This window comes from Balaenoptera acutorostrata, chromosome 10 (genome assembly GCF_949987535.1).
Source record: "Balaenoptera acutorostrata chromosome 10, mBalAcu1.1, whole genome shotgun sequence".
Classification (NCBI taxonomy): Eukaryota; Metazoa; Chordata; class Mammalia; order Artiodactyla; family Balaenopteridae; genus Balaenoptera; species Balaenoptera acutorostrata.
Window position 1 is genome coordinate 97,330,511 of NC_080073.1, and position 23,049 is coordinate 97,353,559.

The 23,049-nt window shown below is 45.7% G+C and overlaps 1 protein-coding gene across 10 annotated transcripts in view; it reads right to left on the bottom strand.

Annotated features, from left to right (window-relative positions):
• Positions 1-23,049, bottom strand: part of PHACTR1 (phosphatase and actin regulator 1) — a 594,117-nt gene that overhangs the window by 101,255 nt on the left and 469,813 nt on the right. For all 10 annotated transcript variants that reach the window (XM_057554724.1, XM_057554725.1, XM_028164473.2 and 7 more), the window contains one exon: positions 15,115-15,436. In XM_057554724.1, the coding sequence (XP_057410707.1) occupies positions 15,115-15,436 (322 nt within the window). The remainder of the gene's footprint in view (positions 1-15,114; positions 15,437-23,049) is intronic.

A 23,049-nucleotide genomic window follows, 5' to 3' on the forward strand; every position in this document is an offset into this window, starting at 1 on the left:
CAGCTTTTCTCATTATGCGGCCCAGATTAATGATGTACAAAATGACACTCCGGTGGCCCGAAAGTCACTGCATCTTCCAGAGTACCTGCCCAAGTCCCCGAGGAAAAGCTGACTCACATAATCAGATCTATTCTAGACCATTCACGTCAAAACTCTTCGGAGGGACTTCCCTGGCGGTCCAGTGGTTAAGACTTTGCCTTCCAATGCATGGGGTGCGGGTTTCGATCCCTGGTCAGGGAGCTAAGATCCCACATGCCTCCCCACCAAGAAACCAAAACATAAAACAGAAGCAATATTGTAACAAATTCAATAAAGACTTTAAAAAAAAAAAAACAAAACTCTTCGGAGATTAAGCACTGAGTTGGCTTGGAATTCAAACGGATCTCATCGCATGGGGGCTGTGGTCACTGTTCCTCTTGCAGGTGGGGGAGCAGGAATTAAAGCCGCAGGGAAACGTGGAGCCCCTCCTCCTGACCTCCTAGGTGGCGCCTCCCTAACTCTTCCTGGATCACTGCACATAATGGTGGAAAGAGCTAACACTTTAAATGCTCACATAGTGCCAGGGAGGGATTCATTTAAGCCTAACGACCACCACCCTATTAGACAGGTACTACTGCTACCCTCCACTTTAGAGAGGAAAAATGAGGCACGCAACCATGGTGACAGCGAGAGGAGGGCAGGCATTACTGAACTCAGGCAGTAGGGACTGTAGAGCCTGAGCTCGTACCGGTGTCATCTGGACAGAAGCAGAGCCCTGAAATGGCTTCAAAACTTACTCTTTTTCCAGAACCTTCTCTCCTCCTCACCACGACCCAGTTGTCTCTCTACTGCTGTCAAACAGTTCCGGTCATATAATTCCAATTAAAAGACCTTTGAAGGGTTTCATTGTCAACTGGATAAACCTCACCCTCTTTGGAATGGACTAGGGAGCACCTCGCCATCTGGCCCCATAATTCCTCCCCATCTGATGTGTTACCATTCTTTACCGCGCACCCGGTGTTCCAGCCACCAGGCCACCTGTCGCTTCCCAAGCACGTTGTGAGCTTTCCTGCCATCCCCCCACCTCAGAAATAGCCCCTCAGAGTTTGACTGGAGCAGTCCACCCACCCTCAAGGACAGCTCCGATGCCATTTCTTTTGAGCAGCCTTTTCTGATTTTTCAGTGGAAAACAGTCCCTTCTCTGTGCTTCCACAACTTCCATGCCCACCTCCGTTACAGCATCTGTCGCGTTATGTTACAATCACACATCTAAGCATTTACCCCCCTGACCCCATGGACTGTAAGCCTTTCAAAGACAGAGCCTGATTATTAATTCTCTTCGTATCTCAGCCCTGTTTTTGTGCACGTTTTGGGAACTGATGTAAAAGTCAATCGAATATTTGAAGTCTCTAGGAATCAGAGTAGGCCATAATATACTTACCATCTTTTAATTCACTAAAATAATTATCCCTGACCCTTAGATAGTCTTGTTGTGTAGGGAAAATATCTTATGAAAGGAGAATGAAAGCTGTGGAAATAGTGATCTAGAGTTCTTCTTAAGAAGAAAATCCAAAGAGATAAGGCACAGAGATCTGTGCAAGGAAGAATGCCAGGGTACCCGTGTGCCTTCCATCCCAGGACGGTGTGAGTACAGAACGTAACAGAGACAGCTTAATGTCAGCACATTTCCTAACTCTACGCTCTCAGGCCACTTCAGTTAAGACTGTCCAGAGTTAGGCTGCTTTGTAAGGTGAGGTAGTTGGGCTGGATAAGATCTAGAAGGTTTCTTCTTGTATGACATTCTACGATAAATTTAAATTAAAACCAAAGGTCCTAAATTATTGTCCGGCAGTGGTGGGGGGAAAGATGAGATTCTGTTCCCCATCTGGGTCGCTCCAAATGATGTAATTTTCCTGAGAAATGAAATAGGGATGAACATGCACAAACCTGAGAGCGTTCCATAACATTCACAAGATGTTGGCCAGTTGCACCCTGTTGGAATATTTCCATTCTAGTAATTAAATACACCAGGGGGCTCCACAAATCAGGACAAAGGAGCAGGCCATCTTTCAAAACAGCAACGATAGTTAACACATAGGATCCTTTATGGGTCCTATCAAAGTACTTCGTAAATGTTCATTATCTCATTTAATCTTCACAAAAACTTGCAAAGTTAGGAAGGGTATTGTTGTTATCCTGATTTTATGGCTGAGGACGTTACATTTCTGAGGAAATAAGTGATCACTCAGTTGTGGTAACAACAGGGACGTGGACGTGGGTTTTCTCCCTCCAGGGCCTGTGCCCTTTCCATTAACCACACTGCTTTCTCCCAAAGAACCCTCAAGGCCGCTATTTTCTTGTACATGGACATGCTGACTATGAAATGCAACTGGCACCACAAAGTTTAAAAAAACATGGAATATAATAATTATCGTAAAACAAAAAGCAAGGACAACAGATGTTCACAGAACTCAACTCCTTTTTTTGCTATGAATTTTGCTGGGAAGAGCCCCAAGGTTGGAGGCTATGATGGGACACTGAGACAGGTTTGAACTCCTGACTTGGGTGGCACGACCGTGTTTGTGTGAGTAGCCCGTGGCTGGGGGCGAGTAGGCTGCACAGAGAACAGGATACAAGAGAGACTGGGGGAGAATAATCACCAAGCTGGATAATCTAGTCTTGCATAATGGTGTGTCATCAACAAGAAGAAGAAGGGATGCAATGGGTTTATTGTGGCCACGTTAACAACGTAGTTCCTCGAGGATAGAAAGGTATCACCATCATAGGTGATGCCCACGCCCCTGATTTATATTTTCTTCAGTGTATCGATGTATATACACAGCATATAATATATTCATCGGTGTATCGTCTGTCTCCTCCACTGAAAGGTAAGGTTGTGAGGATGTCAACTTTGTTCTGTCCTGCTTTCTCCCCAGAGGATGGAAGTGCCTGAATATCTTCCTTCATGAAAAAAATGAATAAACCAGGAAGAACAAACAGAAGTTCACCTAAAACAGGAGGCCTGCTATTTACAAGAGACACACACAAATAGGATTCAGAAAGTTTGAGAGTAAAATGCCAGTCCTAAATCAGTAAAAAGCACTCATTTCAAACTCTCTTTGCCTTCACTATGTCCCCATGACATGTCAGGGAAGTGAGAAGCTGTATCCTCTCTCCTTGCTCCTGTCTCCATCAAGAATAACATTTAATGAGTCTCATTTTTGGAAAACTCAACTCTTTTTTTTTTTTTTAAATTCAACTCTTTTTGACTCTACTAAACCAAGTAGGAGAGACATAAATTGAGAACACAGTGGCACGCCTCAGGTTCCCATCCCCCTTCACCGCATTTTCCTATCATTTAAACAGTCACATGTTTTTAAGAAATCCCTAGACTTTGAAAATTAAGAGACTGTTTTACCTTTCCTGTTCATTACTGGTGAGGGAGAGGCAGCTTATTTTTAATAATTCATCAAGAAATGAATGCAAGACATCTACAGCAACTCAGGGTCATTAAACAGTTGGCTCCCTTTCAAGGGAGCTTTATAATCATCACTGTATCTCCATCACATGACAATAGGTAGATGCAGAGTGGAGCATTGTGACCCGTCCCTGGGCACGGGATTACCCATCATCAAGCACCTTTGATACTCTCCTAGGAAATCAGGGGCAGGTTTCGAAATTAAAAATTCCTATTTTAAATCCTTCATCTTCCTTGAAAATACATGGGAACCATTTCACCACCATTCTTAAAGAAAAACGTGTCATAAAGGGATACTGCTTTCCCGCATATGATTTCAACTGCAACTATTGTTAAAAAAAAAAGAAAGAAGACAATAATCTCTTGAAAGGACAGAGAAAATTTATTACCCTCCAATATGATGCTGAAAATGAAATTAAACAGGAACAGCTTTTGTCATTCTGACTGCACAGAGTTATAAAGAGAGTTTTCAGAAAGGAGAGGGAACAGTCAGACGTTCTCTTCTCGGAGCCCAAAAACGTGTGAGAAATTATGCTACAAATTGCAGTGCCTGCGGCTGGAAAACGACGGAAGTAACCTCTGACACCCAAGAAAACAGTTAATCAGCTTCATTTTAGGAAAGCAGGCACACATTGTACGTTTCATCACAGCCTTCTGAGATAAGAAACTCAACATTGGAGCCTTTGTTTTTTTTGTTGGCCTTTAGTCAGCAGGAAATGATGCCGTTCTATAGATAGATCAGGGGACTGAGCTTCCCTGAGTGGAGGATGTGTTTTGAGCTTCTTTTTTTTCCAGCCATGGTAATGAATGTAAATTAGATCATTCCCATCCCTTTGTCTGTCCTTCCAGGGACCAATGACCCACATTTCTGAAATAGTGTCTGGGGTCAGGATGTGATGAATAAAACCATAAGACACCCAGAATCTCACCAACAGCAATCTCCATTTCTGATGGAGGAACCAAACAGTGGTGGCTTTTCCACATGACTTTGTCCCTCGACATCAGCCAGTGTCCTAGGTCATGCTTGGCTGGATGTGGTGCCAGGAGGGCATCATGTGGACTGAGGACCATGTTTGGGTCCCAGCTGGGCCACTCACTAGTTGAGCATCTTGCTCTTTTGGTTCTTCATCAGGTAAATGGAGAAACCTTTCTACCTACCTCACAGGCTGCTACAAGATCAGAGGATAATGCTTTGTAAACGTCAATGTTGGTAGTGCTGTTTTAGCAAAGGATGTACTTAAACACCAGCAATTTATCAGAAACCATTCATTATGGATATTATCCACTAGTTTATTAAAACACTTCCTTTATTTTTTTTCTTTTTTTTGGTTTTTTTTGGGGGGGTTGTTTTGTAATAATTTTTTATTTTGTAATAATTTTAGGTTTACAGAAGAGTTGCAAAGAAAGCACAGATAATTCCTATATACCTTTAAGCCAGCTTCCCCTAATGTCAACATCTTTCATGACCATGGTGTATTTGTCAAAACCGAGAAGTTAACATTGATGCCACATTGCTAAACACTTCCTTTCGCTTTTTAACTTTTTTTTTGGCCGTGCCATGTGGCATGCAGGATCTTAGTTCCTTGACCAGGGATCAAACCCAGGCCCCCTGCAGTGGAAGCAAGAAGTCTTAACCACTGGACCACCAGGGAATTCCCTAGCTTTTTAAATATTTGTGGGCTGCAAAATCTTTTTGGACAAGGGTTTCCAAGAAGATCAAAGCATCTATACTTATTCATTAAGCAAGGGCAGGGTTTCTATTGATGTACACATAGGAATTCAGGGGCAGATTCTCTCTTATAAAAATACACTTCCTTTTTTATCCTCTTAAGACTTTGAAAGATGTCAGTGGTTCATCTAGTCTCATTTTAACCTTCTTCTGACCAGGTGGCTCACCAGCCTTGCAGGTAGGGGTCTGTCTTGCTCAGGGTGACATTACCTTGCTCTGAAATCTCATTCTGCCTCTTAAAGCAGCAGTTAAATTGCAAACCAACATCTACATGCAGCCACTTACAGATGATAAATACATGCTGTAAAGTCAAAGTACCGACCTAAAGTAAGAGATTGATAACTCTGGCCTCAAAGGGTCAGGGACAAATGTCTCACCAGAATTGGAGGAGATTTTGAAGAGATGGTCATCAGTATAAGAAAGAGAATCTTTCCCTGGAAACACATTTCATTTGAAAATGCATGCCATTTGCTATACGATGAACAAAATACCGAACTTCTTCAAATAAATGCCATTTCACAAGCAAGTAACATTTAGGTATTCAGAGGTTCATTTTTGCTCTGGTACCAAGGTACAGTTGCTCATCATCATGAACACTGATTTGCAGGTGGAAACACTGACATAAACCAATGCGGTAATTATGTCAGACTATTAAAGCTAGAGAAACCCCAGGGACCATCTAGTTCAGGACCGAGAATCATTCTTTAGACTTTCCTGTGACCCTGGAGGCCACATAAAGTAACTGTCACCCCAAAATGTTTTTATACTAAGATTATAAGTGAACTGTCATCTTTGAAAAGTCTAAAGGTAATTATGGAATAACAGAATTAATAAAGATTGAAGGGGTTTGCGGGGCTACTGATTTCAATTTCTTCTGTCCAATGCTGAAATTGTTCCTTTTTCAATAATCTTGACAGGCAGTAATTTAATCTCTAGCTAATGTAAGCAGTACTCAGTAAGTGTTGCCAAGAGTTCAAGATGGTTCTGGAAGCCTTTCTGGTTCTGGTTGACCATTGTTGGTCTGGACTATCTGTATTAACACCGATGTACAGCTAACTTCCCAGGAGAGGTAAAACGGTTCTATTTCTAAAAACAGTCACATTAGAGATAACTTCAATATTACTGACATGGAGTTATACGGTTGGACAGGACATGAGCAGACAATCTCACCTGTAGGGTTCTTCTTTATGAAGTCTACAAGTAAACCATTTGGGACAGCTGCTAGCCTGATTTTTTTAAAAGATCTCTTGTATTCTCTCCAATGGTTCCCAGGCTCTTCCTTACATCAGATTACAACCTTCTGTCATTTCTCTTGTTCTCTATAATTGGCCCTCTAAAAAGCTGGAGAATAACTGTCAACTTCCTGCCTTTTCTATCTAAAAATCTCATCACCCGTTTGGAGACAGTGTATCATTCCTTCCTCTAATCTGCCTAGAATATTCTCTCATTCCTTTTCTCCGTCTTCTCCTGGTTCTTTCTATCTTTGAGATTTCAGTTTAAATGCAGCTCTCCAGAGAAACCCACCTACCAGCTGACCTCCTGCTGTGCTCTCCCCTCCCCCCAGCTCCCTCGCTGGTACTGACTTGCCCAGGTCACACTCCCAGCAGACTCTAAGCCACGCCGAGGGCAGCACCCTCTATATTTTGTTCACTGCTGTATCCCCAGTGCCAAGCACAGAGCCCCATTCAGAAAAGGTGCTCGGTAAAAAATTGTTGATTGATCTTCCGGTTGCTAGGGAAACACCGATACTTTCCTTTTTCTTCGCTGGGCCTGTTTTTCACTCAAGGTGTATAAATCCTTAGCCTCAGAGACTGCATGAAATTTTCTCCTGGGATTAAATTTTCTCCTGGCAAATGTCAGAGCTTTCCTAATCTAACTGTTCAGGGATTCTGGGATAGGAAAAGGTAGAAGAAGAATGAGTTTATCAGAACTGTAATTTATTTGTCCACTTTTAAGGCTCATATGTAGGAAGTAAATTTCTCTCTCTAGAATTAAATGTATGATACTAAACCAAAACCCAGTGGGTGAAAAATAAAACACATTAAAAATATCAATTGGCTGTTGATATACCTAAGTGATAATAGTGACACAAACTCAATACTTGGCTTTTTTAGTTTAAACCCAGAGATTTCAATTATTCTTTCCATGTGGCCTTACCTGCTTTACTATCTAATACATACCCTCCTCTACTCTGCCTAGGGTGTCCCCCTCATTCTCCTTCTGCCCCTTCACCTGGTTGTTCCCATCTTCCAGACCTTGCTGTAAAAATCTGAAAGTTAATTTTAGTTTCACTCCAAGGATGCTGAACGATCAATGATAAATCTCTACAACTCAGCAATTTGCTGGAGGAGCTACAGACGACTGTTTTCCCCAACTTTATCATATATGCTGGCTATGCTCCAAGAGGATTAAATGAAGTAACAGTGAACTTCAATGGGAAAAGTTCATAATCAAAGTTACAGCATCTTCAACTCTAGTTCGACATTACAACAAAGACCTAGGTTTAATTTTAAAGGATGAACTTTTTTCTTTGCTTCTAATATCTGCAAAAGCAAAACAAAATGGGCACAACTCAGCAATGGGATCAGGAGGGTACCCACTGCTAGAGCCTATTTCCATTATTAAGGGAGTCTCCAATAAAACATTAGAGAGGAAGGGGTGGGGGAATGAGTGAAACAGGTGAGGGAAATTAAGGGGTACAAACTTCCAGTAACGAAATAAATGGGTCATGGAGATGAAATGTACAGCGTGGGGAATATAGTCGATAATAATATTATATCTTTATATGGTCAAAAGGTACAAACTTCCAGTTATAAGATAAACAAGTACTAGGGATTGTCATGTACCACATGATTAATATAATGAACACTGCTGTATGTTCTACATAAAAGTTTCTTAAGAGAGTAAATCCTAAGAGTTCTCATCACAAGGAAAATAATATTTTCTCTCTTTCATTTTGTACCCATATGAGATGACAGATGCTCCCTATACTTAACTGTGGTCATCGTTTCATGACGTATGTAAGTCAAATCACTATGCTGTGCACCTTAAACTTATACAGCGCTGGATGTCGATTATATCTCAATAGAACTGGACCAAAAAAAGCATTAGTTATGCTCACAGATTAAAATACCTTTCTATTTCAAAGATCGTAAGAACTTTTGATAAAATTCATTTAAGAAATGTTTACTGAATATTTCCTATATCATGGGTCCTGTGATGAACTGGGGGCGGGGGCGGGAGTCGAGTGGGAAGGCAAGGATGGCTCCTGCCCGCATCTAACAGAGAACACACCCAGGAACGCACAACAGGACGCAGCGGGTACAACAGGATGTGCAGGCGGAGCTTCCTCTGGGAATCTGAGAAGCGATCACAAGAGGACGTGGTATTTTAATAAAGTCTTGAAAAATAAGCAGAATTTTTCTTTGCAAAATGGGGTGAATTCCAGACAAAGGGAACCATTCAAAAATTTTAGGATCATGAGCAAAATTAATACAAAAGGTTAAAGACATGGTTGTCCCACCATCAACACCACTTAATATTTACGTAATGTGTGTCTTGTGAGAACTCAAAGCTCAAAAGTGAAAAAGAACAGCAGAAGCAACCTAAATATCCATAGGACAAAGTGGGTTAATAATAAGGAAATACCACGGCAGCTACTAGGGGCTCTACATTCATTCTTCATTCATTCGTTCATTCATTCATTCATTCAAAGTGGTTCTCACCCTTGCAGACTGTATGTTCTACTAGGTAAGAAGAGCAACAAGGAAAGTAAAAGGCAAACGTAGAATGTTAGATGGTGAAAAATGTACAAAAGAAAGGGGGACTGGGGAATAGGCTGTGTTGGGAGGAGAGTTGTGATTTGAAATAGAGCAATCAGGGAGGGCTTCACTGAGGAGGTGACTAGAGACCCAAAGAAGGTGAGGGAGGGAGACTTTAGGATACTGGAGGGAAGAGCAGTCTCAACTGAGGGAAGAGCCAACGCAAAGGCCCTTTGTCAGGAGGACGCGTAGCACGTCCAGGCCTTGTCGTAGGAGAGAGTAGCAACGTGGAGAACAGCAGATGTAGTCATAGGGCCGACAGGGGCCCAGGCCGTGGTGGGCTTCTGGGCTGAGGCAAGGACTTTGCTTTTTACTCTCCGTGAGCTGGAAAGCCAAGGAGCGTTTGTGCATGTTGTTATGGACTGAACTCCACTCCCACCCAATTCATGCTTAAATCCTAATCCCCAGCACCTCAAAATGTGACTGTATTCAGAGGTGACTACGTTAAAGGAGTAATTCAGTTAAAATGAGGTCAGTAGGGTGGGTTCTAACCAAATGACTAGTGTTTTTATCAGAGCAGGAGATGAGGACACAGGCACGCAGAGGAAAGACCGTGGGAGGACACAGGGAGAAGATGGTCACCTGCAAGCCCAGGAGAGCGGCCTCAGGAGAAACCAGCCCTGACAGCAACTTGACTGTGCACTTCCAGCCCCCAGAACTGTGAGACAGTAAATTCCTGCTGTTTAAGCCCCACAGTCTGTGGTACTTGCTATGGCGACCCTAGTGAATGAATATAGTCATGATCAGATTTTCATTAAACCTCATCTCTTTGACTGTCATGTTAAGGACAGACTGAGGGGGCAGGAGTGGAAGCAGCAGACCAGGTAGGAGGGACCCTGCAAACCAGGTGAGGGACCACGGGGGCTGAGACCACGGGGCGGCAGGAGCAGGTGGGAGGTTGCCCAGCCTAGAAAGATTCTCAAGGCAGACCTCTTAGGACCTGCTGACCCATCAGCCACAGGGTTCGAGAGAAAGAAAGGTGTCAGGGGTGACCCTGAGACTTCCGGCACAAGCCACTGCAAGCATGAAGTCGCCTATCATTGAGAAGGGAGAGACTTGTCTAAAGTGCATTCCCTTAAGACTCTTCCTAGAATTCTTTCAGGGTCCACATGTGTACACACCCCACCTTCATTTTACTAAGACGGAAACCAGAGCACACAGAACTGACCAACTGAACTAAGATGGGAAAGAAAAGTAATGTCTGATCAGGATTTTCAGTCTGAATTCCAGGATGGATGCCACCTAGACCACAGAGCTGACTGCAGACATTAAAAATAAACATTGGGGCTTCCCTGGTGGCGCAGTGGTTAAGAATCTGCCTGCCAATGCAGGGGACACGGGTTCGAGCCCTGGTCTGGGAAGATCCCACATGCCGCGGAGCAACTAGGCCCGTGAGCCACAACTACTGAGCCTGCGCGTCTGGAGCTTGTGCTCCGCAACAAGAGAGGCCGCGACAGTGAGAGGCCCGCGCACCGCGGTGAAGAGTGGCCCCCGCTCGCCGCAACTGGAGAAAGCCCGCACACAGAAACGAAGACCCAACACAGCCAAAATAAATAATAATTAAAGGTGCTACTAATTAAAAAAACAAAAAAACAAAAAAAACATTGAATAATATATATTTTTTCAAGTTTTAATCATTTAATTGACTAATGCCTTTGAATGGGACACATTCAGAGCTTTTTCATGTGCTCACTCAGGCTTCAGGGCAGAGGGAATGGATTGTACAGACATATCAAAGACGTAAAAATATATTTCTCTGATAGTTTAATGGAAACTAAAAATCAGAGGCCTCTGTTCTCTCCACTTGTAGCAAGTCAAGCTCATTTACCCCGGAGGACGAAGAAGGGTTGCCTCTTACACATCCTCCTTTCTTCTTTGGACCCTGTCTCCACCCAGTAGCGCAGCAAGCTCAGAAGATTCTGAGGATAAGGAGCTCGCAGAACACTTGGCAGGGAGGGGAGGGAAAGAGACACAGAAGTCGGGCTCCCTCCCACCTCCAGCAGTGCCAGGGTTGTTGCCAGGGCCTGGATTCCTAGAGGCTTTGACCTGCTCCTGGCTCCCAAGGGCCAGATTAGGAGCTCTGAGCAGAGCCATGCTTACTGACTGTCCTCCTTCCCCGACTTACTGGGCAGGTACATTACATGTCCCAGCATCATTTCTCCGTCACCAAACGGGCAAGAGAAGAACACTGGTTTGCAGCAGTGGGGGAGAGGCCTCTCATACCACACCCCCATGCTTCCCAGGTCTTCTTCTGGGATGGGCTCAATCTCTCTCCTTGGTGGAGAAAAAGCAGCTAAGAGTGAGGGTCCTTGCCAGGCTCAAGCCGAGTTGCTGTTGAAGAAAGAGGACCAGGACAGAAGGGGTGGCCCTGAGAGGCAACCACGCTGCTGTGGAAGGAGGCCCTAGGGCCACCCCTGTGGAGTCACCTCCAAAAAAGATGTGACTCGTCAGTGAAGAGAAACTAAACGAAGATGATCTAATTCCAGGAAACCGACACGAAATTTCCAACAAGATTGGATCAAATCTGTTTGCAATATGCCTTTTAGGGGAACTGAAGGTCAATTCTGTGTGCTGAAGAATTCTGCTTAACATTCACTATCATTTATTGGACACTTACTGTATGCCATGTAATAAGACGACTGATGTAGATTGTCACTTGTTCCTCACAAACAACCCTGACGAGGTTGGTGGTGTTACTATTATCCCTGTTTTAAAGATGAGGAATCACAGGCAAAAAAGAAGTGGTATCTCTGAGACTGAAACCCTGGCAATTAGATTCTGGAGCCCATGTACTCAGCCATGATGCAGGGGCTGCCTCCAGATTGGCCATGATGCCTAGTGACTTTGATAAACACGGAAGCTGGTCTCTAGTTCCCTCCTTCCCCCCAAACCCGGCGAGCCAGCACTGTTAACTAACGAATGTGATTTTTCAATGTCATTAAGTAGGCTCAGGTTAGGCTAACAGTTAAGAACTTCTTCATACAAGTCAAAACAGATTTAGAGGAATCTTGGGAGAGCACGAACAAGATGGTAAAGGATCTAGAAACCGTCTCAGCAGACGATTCCCTGAACTTGGGATTATCAGCCTGAAAGAGAGAAGCCACTAGATAAAGGGAACAGTAACTATTTATAAAGATTTGAAAGCCTCTCACAGGAAAGGAAGATTAGAAATAAGACTGGGACAAGGAATTACAGTAAGTAACACTTTTCACTTAACATAAGAAAGAACTTCATAGTAATCAGACCTTCTGGACAGTGGGGCAGGCTATCTTGGAACCTAGGGAGGGTCCCATTCCCACAGAGACCAGAGGACAAATCGTCAGAAAGGCTACAACAGGCAGCAGGCCGGCTGCCTTGACGGACTTAAAGGTCCCTTTCAATTACAAGATGACTATTTATTCAAATTTATAGTCCAAAGTCAGGCATTCATGCTGTTAAATTCATCATTCGATTTTTGCATTACCTACAACGTTTCACCAGGATGAGACCATAGGTCTGGACTAACACCCTGTAGGGTACGAACGTTCTATGAGATCCCAGGTTCTTTGTGGGCAGAATGCCTATGCATTCAGTAATGTTCCTTCCTTCTTGCAGTGCTTTCTGGGGTCACTGGAAATTGTCAGGAGAAAAAAGAAATCATCCTTTCTGGATGAAACTTGGTCAGAACAAGAGTGAAATCATGTTGACAGGCAGGAGGGAGAATTTCCAGGTAGTAAAAAGAAAGGTGACATCACTGGAGACAGTGGCAGTTCCTGCACTAAACTGAAAGGTGGCCCATGACCCTGTTCTGCTCCCAGATCCTTCCAGGACTCCTGGAAGACGACGTGGATCCTCAGAAACATTCTCAGTCTTTGTTTGGCAAGAAGACCTCGCTTTCTCTGTAGGGCTATATTGATGATGTAGGCATTAATTCCCTGTGTCCTGGCTGGTCCACCAGAACAACACTATGCCTTGGCCTAGGGTTGGTGGGGAGGGAGACAGGAGGTAAGGAGGGTCTGGGGGTGACACAAAGCACAGGAGATTGCCGTGGCTCAGCTGCCAAGACCATGCTGCCCTTCTTCCAATCTCCTCCACCTGCAATATCCCAATATCTCCTTTCCTTCCCCATTTGCTCTCTTTGATTAATTTTAATAAAGAACCTGATCCAGTGTAGGTCCAACAGACCTATTCACTGGTCTACACTCGACTGAAATATTCTATAAACACACACGGAAATTACTGAACTGAGGAATATCACGTAACTTATTGGTTAGTACTTTCAATGGAAACTTTAAATGGCATGTTTTAGGTGCAAATGTATTTAGCAATGTCCTACTAATATGCTCTCATGAGTATCTTTTTCAGATGCTTATTATCTCCGGAAGAGATACAAAAATGTACGGGGGGTTACAGGAGACGTGAGGGTAGTAAATTACATTCACTGCTAGCTGTCTTTAGGAAAGCAGTTGTGCTATATATAGTCAAAAGAGTTCTGGATTTGCAGGAGGACGATCCAGGCTTGAAGGCTCGGCCCCTTGACTTACTATCTAGGACAGTGCTTGTCAAGATGTCTATGGGGAGGGACCAGTTTTGTTGGTCGGTTGGTTGATTCACATATTTTAATTTTTAATCCATCACAAACTGATGCTTTCAAAAATATAATAAAAATGCATGACAAATAAAACCCCTTTTTATCATAAGACACAAAATTATCCTGTCAAATTGCTATGAAGGTATCTAAAAGCTTGCTCTCAATTTCTGTACAATTTCTGCAGATGGGCACCAAGTTTGAGTAGCTGGCACTGGGGAACTCAGCCTTCCTTAGTTTCTTTGCTGACTCAAGTCTCCCTGGGTGGTGTGACGATTAAGATAATAACAAAGGTATGTATTAATAATAGACTAAAAAGTGCCATCCAAATTTTAAATTATGACTGTCCTCATTAACAATAACAGTAGTTGAAAATGATGGCAATGGCCAAATACATTTTTTTTTCAGTGAAGGGAGATATTAACGTGAACCTATCAAGTCAGAATTCTTAGTGATAACAACTTCTCTTGGAGTCATTAATTTTCCAAACACAGAATACTTGGCTGACACAGAGGGAGGGAAAAGCCACTGAGAGTCAGGAAACTACAACAGAAAGCTCTCGGCTGTGTCCATCTCGCCCCTGGCTCTCTGCCTGGTGATTGGCTGGGTGCTTTCCAGGCTGCAGTTTTCCTATCTGGTCTGCAGGACCCAGTTAACTAGACTGGGTTGGAATCACATTGGGAAATCTCAGCCATCTCTTGGGCACAAGCGAGGTGGTATTTGACCGCGCGTGCACACGCATGCACACACACACACACACACACACACACACACACACACAGGCAAGCGATTCAGAACCAGCACGAGAGATCTCCCTGGGTGGTGGGAAGGCCTGCCCTTGGAATCCCCTTGGCAGTTCTCCCTGCAATGCTACTGGAGGGAGATTCTGATGAAAGAGGGGGCTTCACCAGTTGTTGGTAAATATCTGAGGCTCAAACTCGTACAATCAGACTATGTCTGCCGCTTCCTCCATAGGCAAGAACGAGGGCGTACCTCTCCACCTTTCCCTCTGTTTTCCCACCACCGCCCTGCCAGCTCTCATCTCTTCTTATCCTACATTCACATTGTTTTTTACATCATAAAAGTAATATACACAAAGTAAAAAATTAAGCAGTACAGAAAGATACAAAATATAAAAATAAAAGATTTTCTCCCCATCTCCCTGCCCTAGGGGTTACCACGTTCATGATGATGTGTACCTGCTTCCAAAACACGTTAAGGTCTACAGAGGCACAATATGTATTATCTATCTATCTATCTATCCACCCATCCACTCACGCATACTCATACGTATGCATATGCACTACTTTTTCTTTTTGATAAACGTGACTGTTCTATAGTTTGGCAACTGGCAACAGTTTTTTCTTCCATACTCTCCTTGACATTCAGATTCTGGTCTGATTTTACCTTCACCCCCCCCCTCCCGACCCCCACCCGGCCAAGTGGGTGTGAGCCCTCGCTTGCGCTGGCCTTCCCACTCCTTGGTCGCGGTCGGATCGCCGAGCCCTCCTCTCCTGCCCTCGCCCCTTCCCTGCATTACCTTTCCAGCCTCTGCATGGTCATGGCCAGCGTTTTGTTCAGTTCATCTATCATCCTGCAGCCCGAGGGGTGCACGGGGAGGGAGCTGGTGGCGGCAGGGAGGTGCTGGCTGAGGCTGCCGTACTGCAGCTGCTGCTGGATCTGGGAGGGCAGGACGGCGTGGTGGTGCTGGGCCCCGCCCTGCTGGCCGCTCTTCTGGGCCGCGTAGGACGCCAGGGAGAGGTCTGGCCCCCCCATGGGCATACAGATCATGACTTTCTTTGGAGGTAGCGGAGGCGACAGCTTCACTGGCAGACAAGGCAATTTCACAGGGGCGCCAGGATCTGCGGCAGAAGGAGGGCGAGAGGCAGATGTGAGTTTGGGGGCATCAGAAAAAACCTAGCACGCCACAGGTGCCCACCCGGGGGACCGTGGTCCTGGAGGCGGGCCCCGGAGATGAAATGCTTCAACCGAAGAACCGGCAGGTGAGCGCTACTCAACAGGCACCCGCCAGCTCTCACCTCCTGCTCGAAGCACGCTGCCCCCAAGGGCCCTCAGGGACCCAGGTGCCGGGGGCGTGTGTCAGCTGCCAGGCTGAAGCTCGCCAGTAGGAAGGGGGAATGCGCTCTTCTGCTCATGGAAACCCAAGCACCTTCAACGAGACCTTTTCTAGGAAATGCGCAACGCCGACAATTGCGCCACCGTCACGTGGAAATACCCTCTCGGCTGGCGCTTTCTAACAGGCACGGGATTAGAAGCCAGCCCTGGGTTCAAGTCCACTAAGAGTGTCTTCCTCCAGAGGTGACTTTAATGCCACCAACCTTAACTCCCTCATGTGGGGATGCTCGTCCCACCTGAAAGGATGCTTTACAGGATTCGTGGTCACAGAGGGGGCTCAGATGCCCCGGGCCGGGCCTCGGCACGAGCATGGTGGCTGGGCCGGCCACTCGCGTGGCATCCACGGTGGGCTCTTCCAACTGCAGGGCGGCTCCGACAGGCACTCCGGGGCCTGATGGCACCTGCACCCACCCCGCCCCTTGGTTCCGTGACGGTGGCACGGAAACTTCCCGGAGATGCTCCAAATTAAGGGGGGCTCCAGGTCAGACAGACCAGCCCTCAGGGTGTCTTTGGGATGACCTTGTAGTGCCCTGTCTGGACTTCATATTCCTAAAAATCACCTAGCCCTGGGGACTGCGGGTCCATGGCTGAGTCCTGAGGGCTGTAGGCCACCTGGGAGAAGCCGGGCCAGAAGGGCGGCGGCAGGCGGGCCGTGTGTGTGACCTCACACCCGCTGTCCGTGCCGGGAGCACCACAGGTTCCTGCCTCTTGGTCTCTGAGGCCTTCGGTTTCTCTCCAGCTATCTGCCTGAGCGTGGCCTTCTCCAGTGTGACAGCCTCAGTCCTGCCAAAATGACATTCTTTTGGCACAAATCTGATCCTGTTGCACTTCAGTTTAAAACCTACCAATGGCCTGGAAATAAAGCCCAACTTCCCGACACATCATCAAGGCCTCTTTGTGTCCCCACTTTATCTCTATAGAGTCTGTGCGGGTTCCCCCAGCTAGAAATAACCTTGCGTGTTGCACCTGAAAAGCTCCTTTTCTCCTGTGACACGTCCTGCTTTCCTCCTGTGGGTTTTACTTCCTTGCTGACCCACGCTCAGTCTCCCTCCTCAGCTGAGTCCCTGGCTGGCTTTTGTCCCTCATGTGCTCAGAAGGGCTGCTGTGTCTCCGCTGGTGGCCTCGAGGCTCCTCACCTCCACAGATTTCCTCTCCTGTTTCACAGAGAAGCCCAGGGAGGGCGCTCCAGGCCCCTCCTTCTCTTTGGATCAGCCGTCTTTTCTCCCCATCACCCCAGGTAACCACCCTCACTCCTGAACTGCTGGGTTCCCCAAACCAACTGATGTTTCAAACCCCAGAGCCTTGGTTACCTGCCCTCAGTTCTCTGGTTTGTCTTCTGGGTCAATCCCTACTCTCCCTTCAAGATTCAGCTCAAACGTTACCTCCACTGAGAACCTTCCTGATGGGTTACATCACTCCCCCTATTCTGCAGCCATTGGACCCACTGTGGGCATGTGGTAGGTCAGTGCCAACAACCATGGTGGTGATGATGGTGATGATGATGGTGACAGTGATAGATACTGCCAACCCTGCCACCACGAGCCAGACAGTGTTCTAAGTGCTTTTCTTATCTCACCAGCTTAATCCCCTCAACAAGCCAGTGAGGTACACACTACGATCTTCTCACTTTATACAGATGATAGCCCTGGACTCTGAAGACACTGTACCGTTCTTCCTGTTTACGCGGCTATCTCCTCCCACACAGAGCAAGGACCGTGAATAATCTGTCATTATAGCCTCAGTATCTTGTACAGCACCCAGCTCACCTAGCAAGAGGCTCAACATGTTGACAGAATGAGCCGAAGCTGTGATGCTCTGCTATGGGATAAATTCACATGTTGTTCAGAAACAGAAACTCTTAGGAGGGAGCATAAAATTGATGGAAATTTTAGGATCATGCGGTTGTGGGTATGTGGACACTAAACTGCTGATCCTACAGCTGAGATACAGAAAAGCCTAATAATTCCAGGGGGCTGAGGAGACTGCTCCCCTAACAACAAAGTGCGAACCAGTCATAACCAAAGGCTCCCTTCCCGACTGCTCATCCTGTTCCTTAGGAGCCTCCAAGCACAGGACACAAGGTAACCGTGTTTAGGACCAAAGCAGGCAGTGCTAATTCCAAAGTGGCTGAGATGCGGAAGCTCAGCACCCCTGTGTGGGTGCTGTTACTAAAGGGTACACTCCTGTGGCTCTTGGAAGCCATAGCGCAGACCCAGCAAGTACAACGTGTCCTGAAGCGTTAGGGTTTTCATCCAGGGACCCGTGACCCACGACTCCTTCATTTGTGTCTGTCTAAGGCAGTAGGGACTCATTTGCTTGGGCAGAAGAAAGCAGAGCCAGGAGGGCAGCATGGAATTGTCTGCCTAAGAAGGGTCAGTGATACATTGATGGATTCCACCCATCTTGCTAAGCTATAACTTTCTGCACACACAGTATTTCTTGCCACTACTTCCACAGCAAAACTTACTCGGCTTCATCACCAGAAAAATGGACCAAGTGGATGCCAGGAATTCTAACAAAACAGGCAAGGAAGACATGACCAACAGGATCAATTTAGTGGAGGTGGTTCCTTTCATTGTTCTAAGAAAGACATGCCAGGGCTCATGGAGAACCCCTTTTTCTCCTTTCCTACCTGCATCTGTCTTCTGGTTGTTTCACTGCACATGGTCACCCATTAAATAGGGGTAGAGAAGGAAAGTGAATCATGTCAAATAATTTTTGGCTCAGTGGATTTGGTACAAACAGAGGAAATGAAGAAAAAGGTTAAAGTCAAGTGAAACTGTCTACTTTCAGTGAATTAGCTCTGCAGCCCCCATCTTTCTATAGCATGTGGATAACTGAGGAGAGCCTGGGCAGCTCAGATTGGCAGTACCTTGGCAAGACCTGTTTTTATATTCTTATGACATTTTAATACCAAGTCGTTCCTCATAACAGATCTGGAAGCAGGATAGGGAACCAGCCGCATGTGATCTGCTATTCTGCGTTTCTGGCTATTTATCTGTCTATCCCTCTCAAACTTCTGTGCTCTCTGCCCCTCTGACCACTACACCGGCCTGGGACCTCAGCTCTCCTTTGATTGTGCTGACAACTGGGTCCCAGCCCTTTAATCCATCCCCATCCTGTACCAAACGTCTCCCTACAACACAGGTCATGCTTGAAGTCTCCCAACGGCTCCTTGCTCCAGCGAACACTGCAAGTCCAAGGGCAACACTCCGGGCCAACCCTGTCCCACTCCACCAGGTGTCTCTCACTCTGGTCCGTCCTGTTAGGCCAGTTTCCACACAGGGTTTCCCAGTAACCATGTTCATCCCTCTTCCCGGCCTTATCTGCTACTCCCTGATGATCTAAATTGCACTAACCCTTCAGAGCAAAACTGAAGACCATATTCCCCATCAACTTCAGCAGGAGAGGCAAATTCCTGGGCCCCACTTTCAAAGATTCAGATTCAGGGGCTTCCCTGGTGGCGCAGTGGTTGAGAGTCTGCCTGCCGGTGCAGGGGACACGGGTTCGGGCCCTGGTCTGGGAGGATCCCGCGTGCCGCGGAGCAACTAGGCCCGTGAGCCACAACTACTGAGCCTGCGCGTCTGGAGCCTGTGCTCCCCAACAAGAGAGGCCATGATAGTGAGAGGCCCGCGCACCGCGATGAAGAGTGGCCCCCACTTGCCACAACTAGAGAAAGCCCTCGCACAGAAACGAAGACCCAACACAGCCAAAAATAAATAAATTAATTAATTAATTAATTTAAAAAAAAAAAAAAAAAGATTCAGATTCAGTAGGTTTACCATGAGGCCCAGGGATCTGCTTTGTAAATAAGCCTCCAGATCACTCTGACCTAGGTGGACACCACACTTTAAGAAAGTGCCACAAGTTATTATAGGATGAAGAAGCACAACATCATTACCAAAATTTGTCCTACTAGAAACAGAAGATAAAGTATGAAATCACATTCATTTAGCTCTGTTAGCATCAGCAAATTGCTTAATCTGTTTGACGTTCAGTTCTCCAATTTGTGAAATGGCGATGAATGAATAGATCACGGGATTCATGTGAAAATTAAATAAGATAAAGTACATACACCGGGCTGCACAGTGCCTGACACTTGGTTCCTCAATAAACAGTAACTATAATTCTCGTTGCTATCATTTTCATCATTACTGAACTGCTTCCTCAGGAAGCCCATCCGTCCTCCCCAAGGTTGGTTTAGGAGCTCACCACCGAGCTCTCATGGCCCCCGATTTCCATTTACCACAGCATTTCATAGACAGTGGATTTAATCCATCTCACTTCTCTTGACTTGTTGCTAATGTTTATTTGCAGTAGGTGGACCTGATGTGTTAATTAAGTCATCCTGGGTGCAGCTGTTTCCTCACCTGTTCACCAGCAGGGCCTAGTGCACAGTAGATGTTCCATAAACGTTTGCTGGTTTTCCTTCTCATCGTGTCTTTAGAGCAGCGGGAAAAGGTAGAACTTAGGGACCAGTTTCTCCTACACAAAGGGTCTGCTAATCAAAGAAAGTGTGGTCCATGGACTAAAAGCTGTGGCAGAACCTCTTGGGAGGAAATGCAGAGTCTCAGGGCCCAGCCCAGACCTTCCGACTCAGACTCTGCATCATGACAAGGTCCCCAGGGGACTCAGTACACAATCAAGTCGAGAACCATCCTCTAGGAGCCACCACTTTGTGAAGAGGCTGCTCTCTCCATCGGCAAAATGACAAGTGCCCAGGGCCTCCTGGAGGACAGGGAGGCTGGCGCTTTGCTCTCTGAGGGCTGGGCGGGGCCTGCTAGAGGCTTCTGCTGCAGGCTGAGGGTACCATGGCCTGGAGAAGTCACCACGAGCTTAGAACTCAGCAGAGTTGGAGTTTAATCTCAGCTCTAAGACCAAGAAGCCCTGTAGCTCTGCCTAAGACATTTATCCTCCCTGAGCTTCAGTTTTCCCATCTCTAGAAAGGGAGCATTGCCCACCTTATAGGTCTGTTATGAGAAGTGAACAGATTAACGTCTACACAAGCTCCATGTAAGGGGATAAGTGGGCTGAAATACAGCCTGAGGTCTGGCTTTGAGTCACCCAAGAAGAAGGGGCAGCTTTGTGTAATTCATTTCGCCAAACGGCACCTTTTAATAATTTTATAAAATCCCCAAACAAGTTAGCAGAGGGCCTGAGTATAAAATACCCCCAAGGTGGTGGTGTGATGAATTGGGTGATTGGGATTGACATGTATACACTGATGTGTATAAAATGGATGACTAATAACCTGCTGTATAAAAAAATAAATAAAATTCAAAAATTAAAAAAAACCACAAAAAACCCAGTAGAGTCCTTGATATGTAACAGGAGTTCAACAAATGTAGTCTTAATTCATTCTGAAATAATAATAATATGATATATTCCAGGCTTCTCCCACAGGTCATTGTGAGGGTCAGACAAGATAATGTAGACATGCTTTGTAAATTGCAAAGTGCGACATACATCTGCAGCGTTACAAATAGGACTCTTGCTATCCCTGTGAGAGTCTACCTCACCTGATGCTTCCCGGCCTGGGAGGGAGAGATAGAAGCCGAGAAATCAACAGAGTGTGTGGTGGTTGCATTGTAAGTAAGTGGGTGAAAACACCTGGTGAAAGTGAATCAAGTAGCAGAGCAAAGAGGCTTCTGAGGGACCATCCTAGAAGTCTTCCATGATTGCAACACGGCACTGCAGAAAGGGAAAAAGGCAAGGTTGTCCAGGTTTCAGCGTGCCGTTCCGATGCACACAGTCCTGCATCAGTACTGAGAGCTGGTGGAGAAGGATGCAGAACCAGGAGTCAGAAAACCTGGATTCTCTGGGATTAATTAGCTAAGACATTTATCTAAGCTTCTTGGGACCCAGGTACTTTTACCTCTAAAAATCCAGGGATTAAAAATGCCTTCTTTACCTTGATAGTACCTCCCTGAATACAATACTTTGCCTCTCTCTGATGCATGACATTTGCCTCTCTCTGATGCACGACATTTACGGATTATGGTAGGACACACACTACCTCAGTCATTTATAGTGACTGCTCCTGCTGGGGCACACACAAAGCTCTCTGCTTGCTGACTTAGAAATGGATGAGTCTTCGGCAGCCAGATTGACCGAGATGCAGTATATTCATAAAACTGTCTCTGCTGATGGAGTGGAAAGAACAAAAACAACCAGTTCCAGAGAACAAGAAAAATAAACCCAAACTACGTCACAGAGCCAGAAAACCCAAGGGGGCTATATTTCCAAACCTGACACACCTCTGGCTTATGACTTCACACAAGAAAGTGAAAACCCCCGATTACTTTTGTAGTTGAGACTGGTAGCAGAGGACTGTAGTCTACACACTGAATGAGTCTGGGCTAAATGAATACACCCCTAGCCTCTCTCCTCACTTTTTAAGTTAACAACAGCTGTAGAAGCTGGAGAAGCATTTATAACTTTATAATAGACGATTCAGATACACTTGCCAATGATAGTAGCACTTAACGTCTTAATGAACAAAAGTGTTGTAAGAATTTCTCAGTCATTTGTCACCTGGTTCTAGTGGGTTAGAATCTCTGGTCTCCTTTCATAGATACAGGCATCCATCCAAGGACATGAAGAGTCTGTAAGAAGTGTACTTAGAACTTAAATAAGAGTCCAGTACCACGAAACCACAGAATCAGATTCCCCTGGCTATAAGAAAGGTGCTTATAGGAGCCCCACCAATCACTTTGGGCCATCCTGGGGATTTTAAGGTAGTCTGGCCTTTTTTTTTTTGGCCAGATGCCTGGAAAGGCAAAAATGTGTTGACTGACCCCTCATGGTGAAAGGGCTAGAAGAGTATCAAGTGATTTGTATTCAATGCCCTCAGCCTGGCTTGCTCTCCTAAGCCAGCCCAGCACACGGAAACCTCAGCAAACACCTGACGTTGTGGGGACTGTGTCCTGAGACCTTCCAGAATCCTAAAATGAGGGCCATGATCACATACGCATCACCAGCACCTGACTGTTTCAGAGCCTTTCCACAAAGACACATTTTTGTTTTTAAATGGACCCTTCCCAAGGCCACCTGGGGAGATGACAGCAAGTAGGGAAGTGAGCGCCTCCCTGAGATGGTGACACGGGGCAGTGGTGGGGTGGCTCACCAGCTAACGGGGTCACTTGGGCATGTCAGCTCCGCCACAACTACATTCGATTTTGTAAAAGTCAAACTACACCTTATTCATTGTCGGGAAACTGCTCTCAAAGAGTCAAAACTGCAGATGTCCCTATAATCACAAGAACAAACACCTGTTCATAAGATCAGTATTTTGTTAGAAACTGTAAGTCATGGATAAAAACACATTCTATCGTTTATT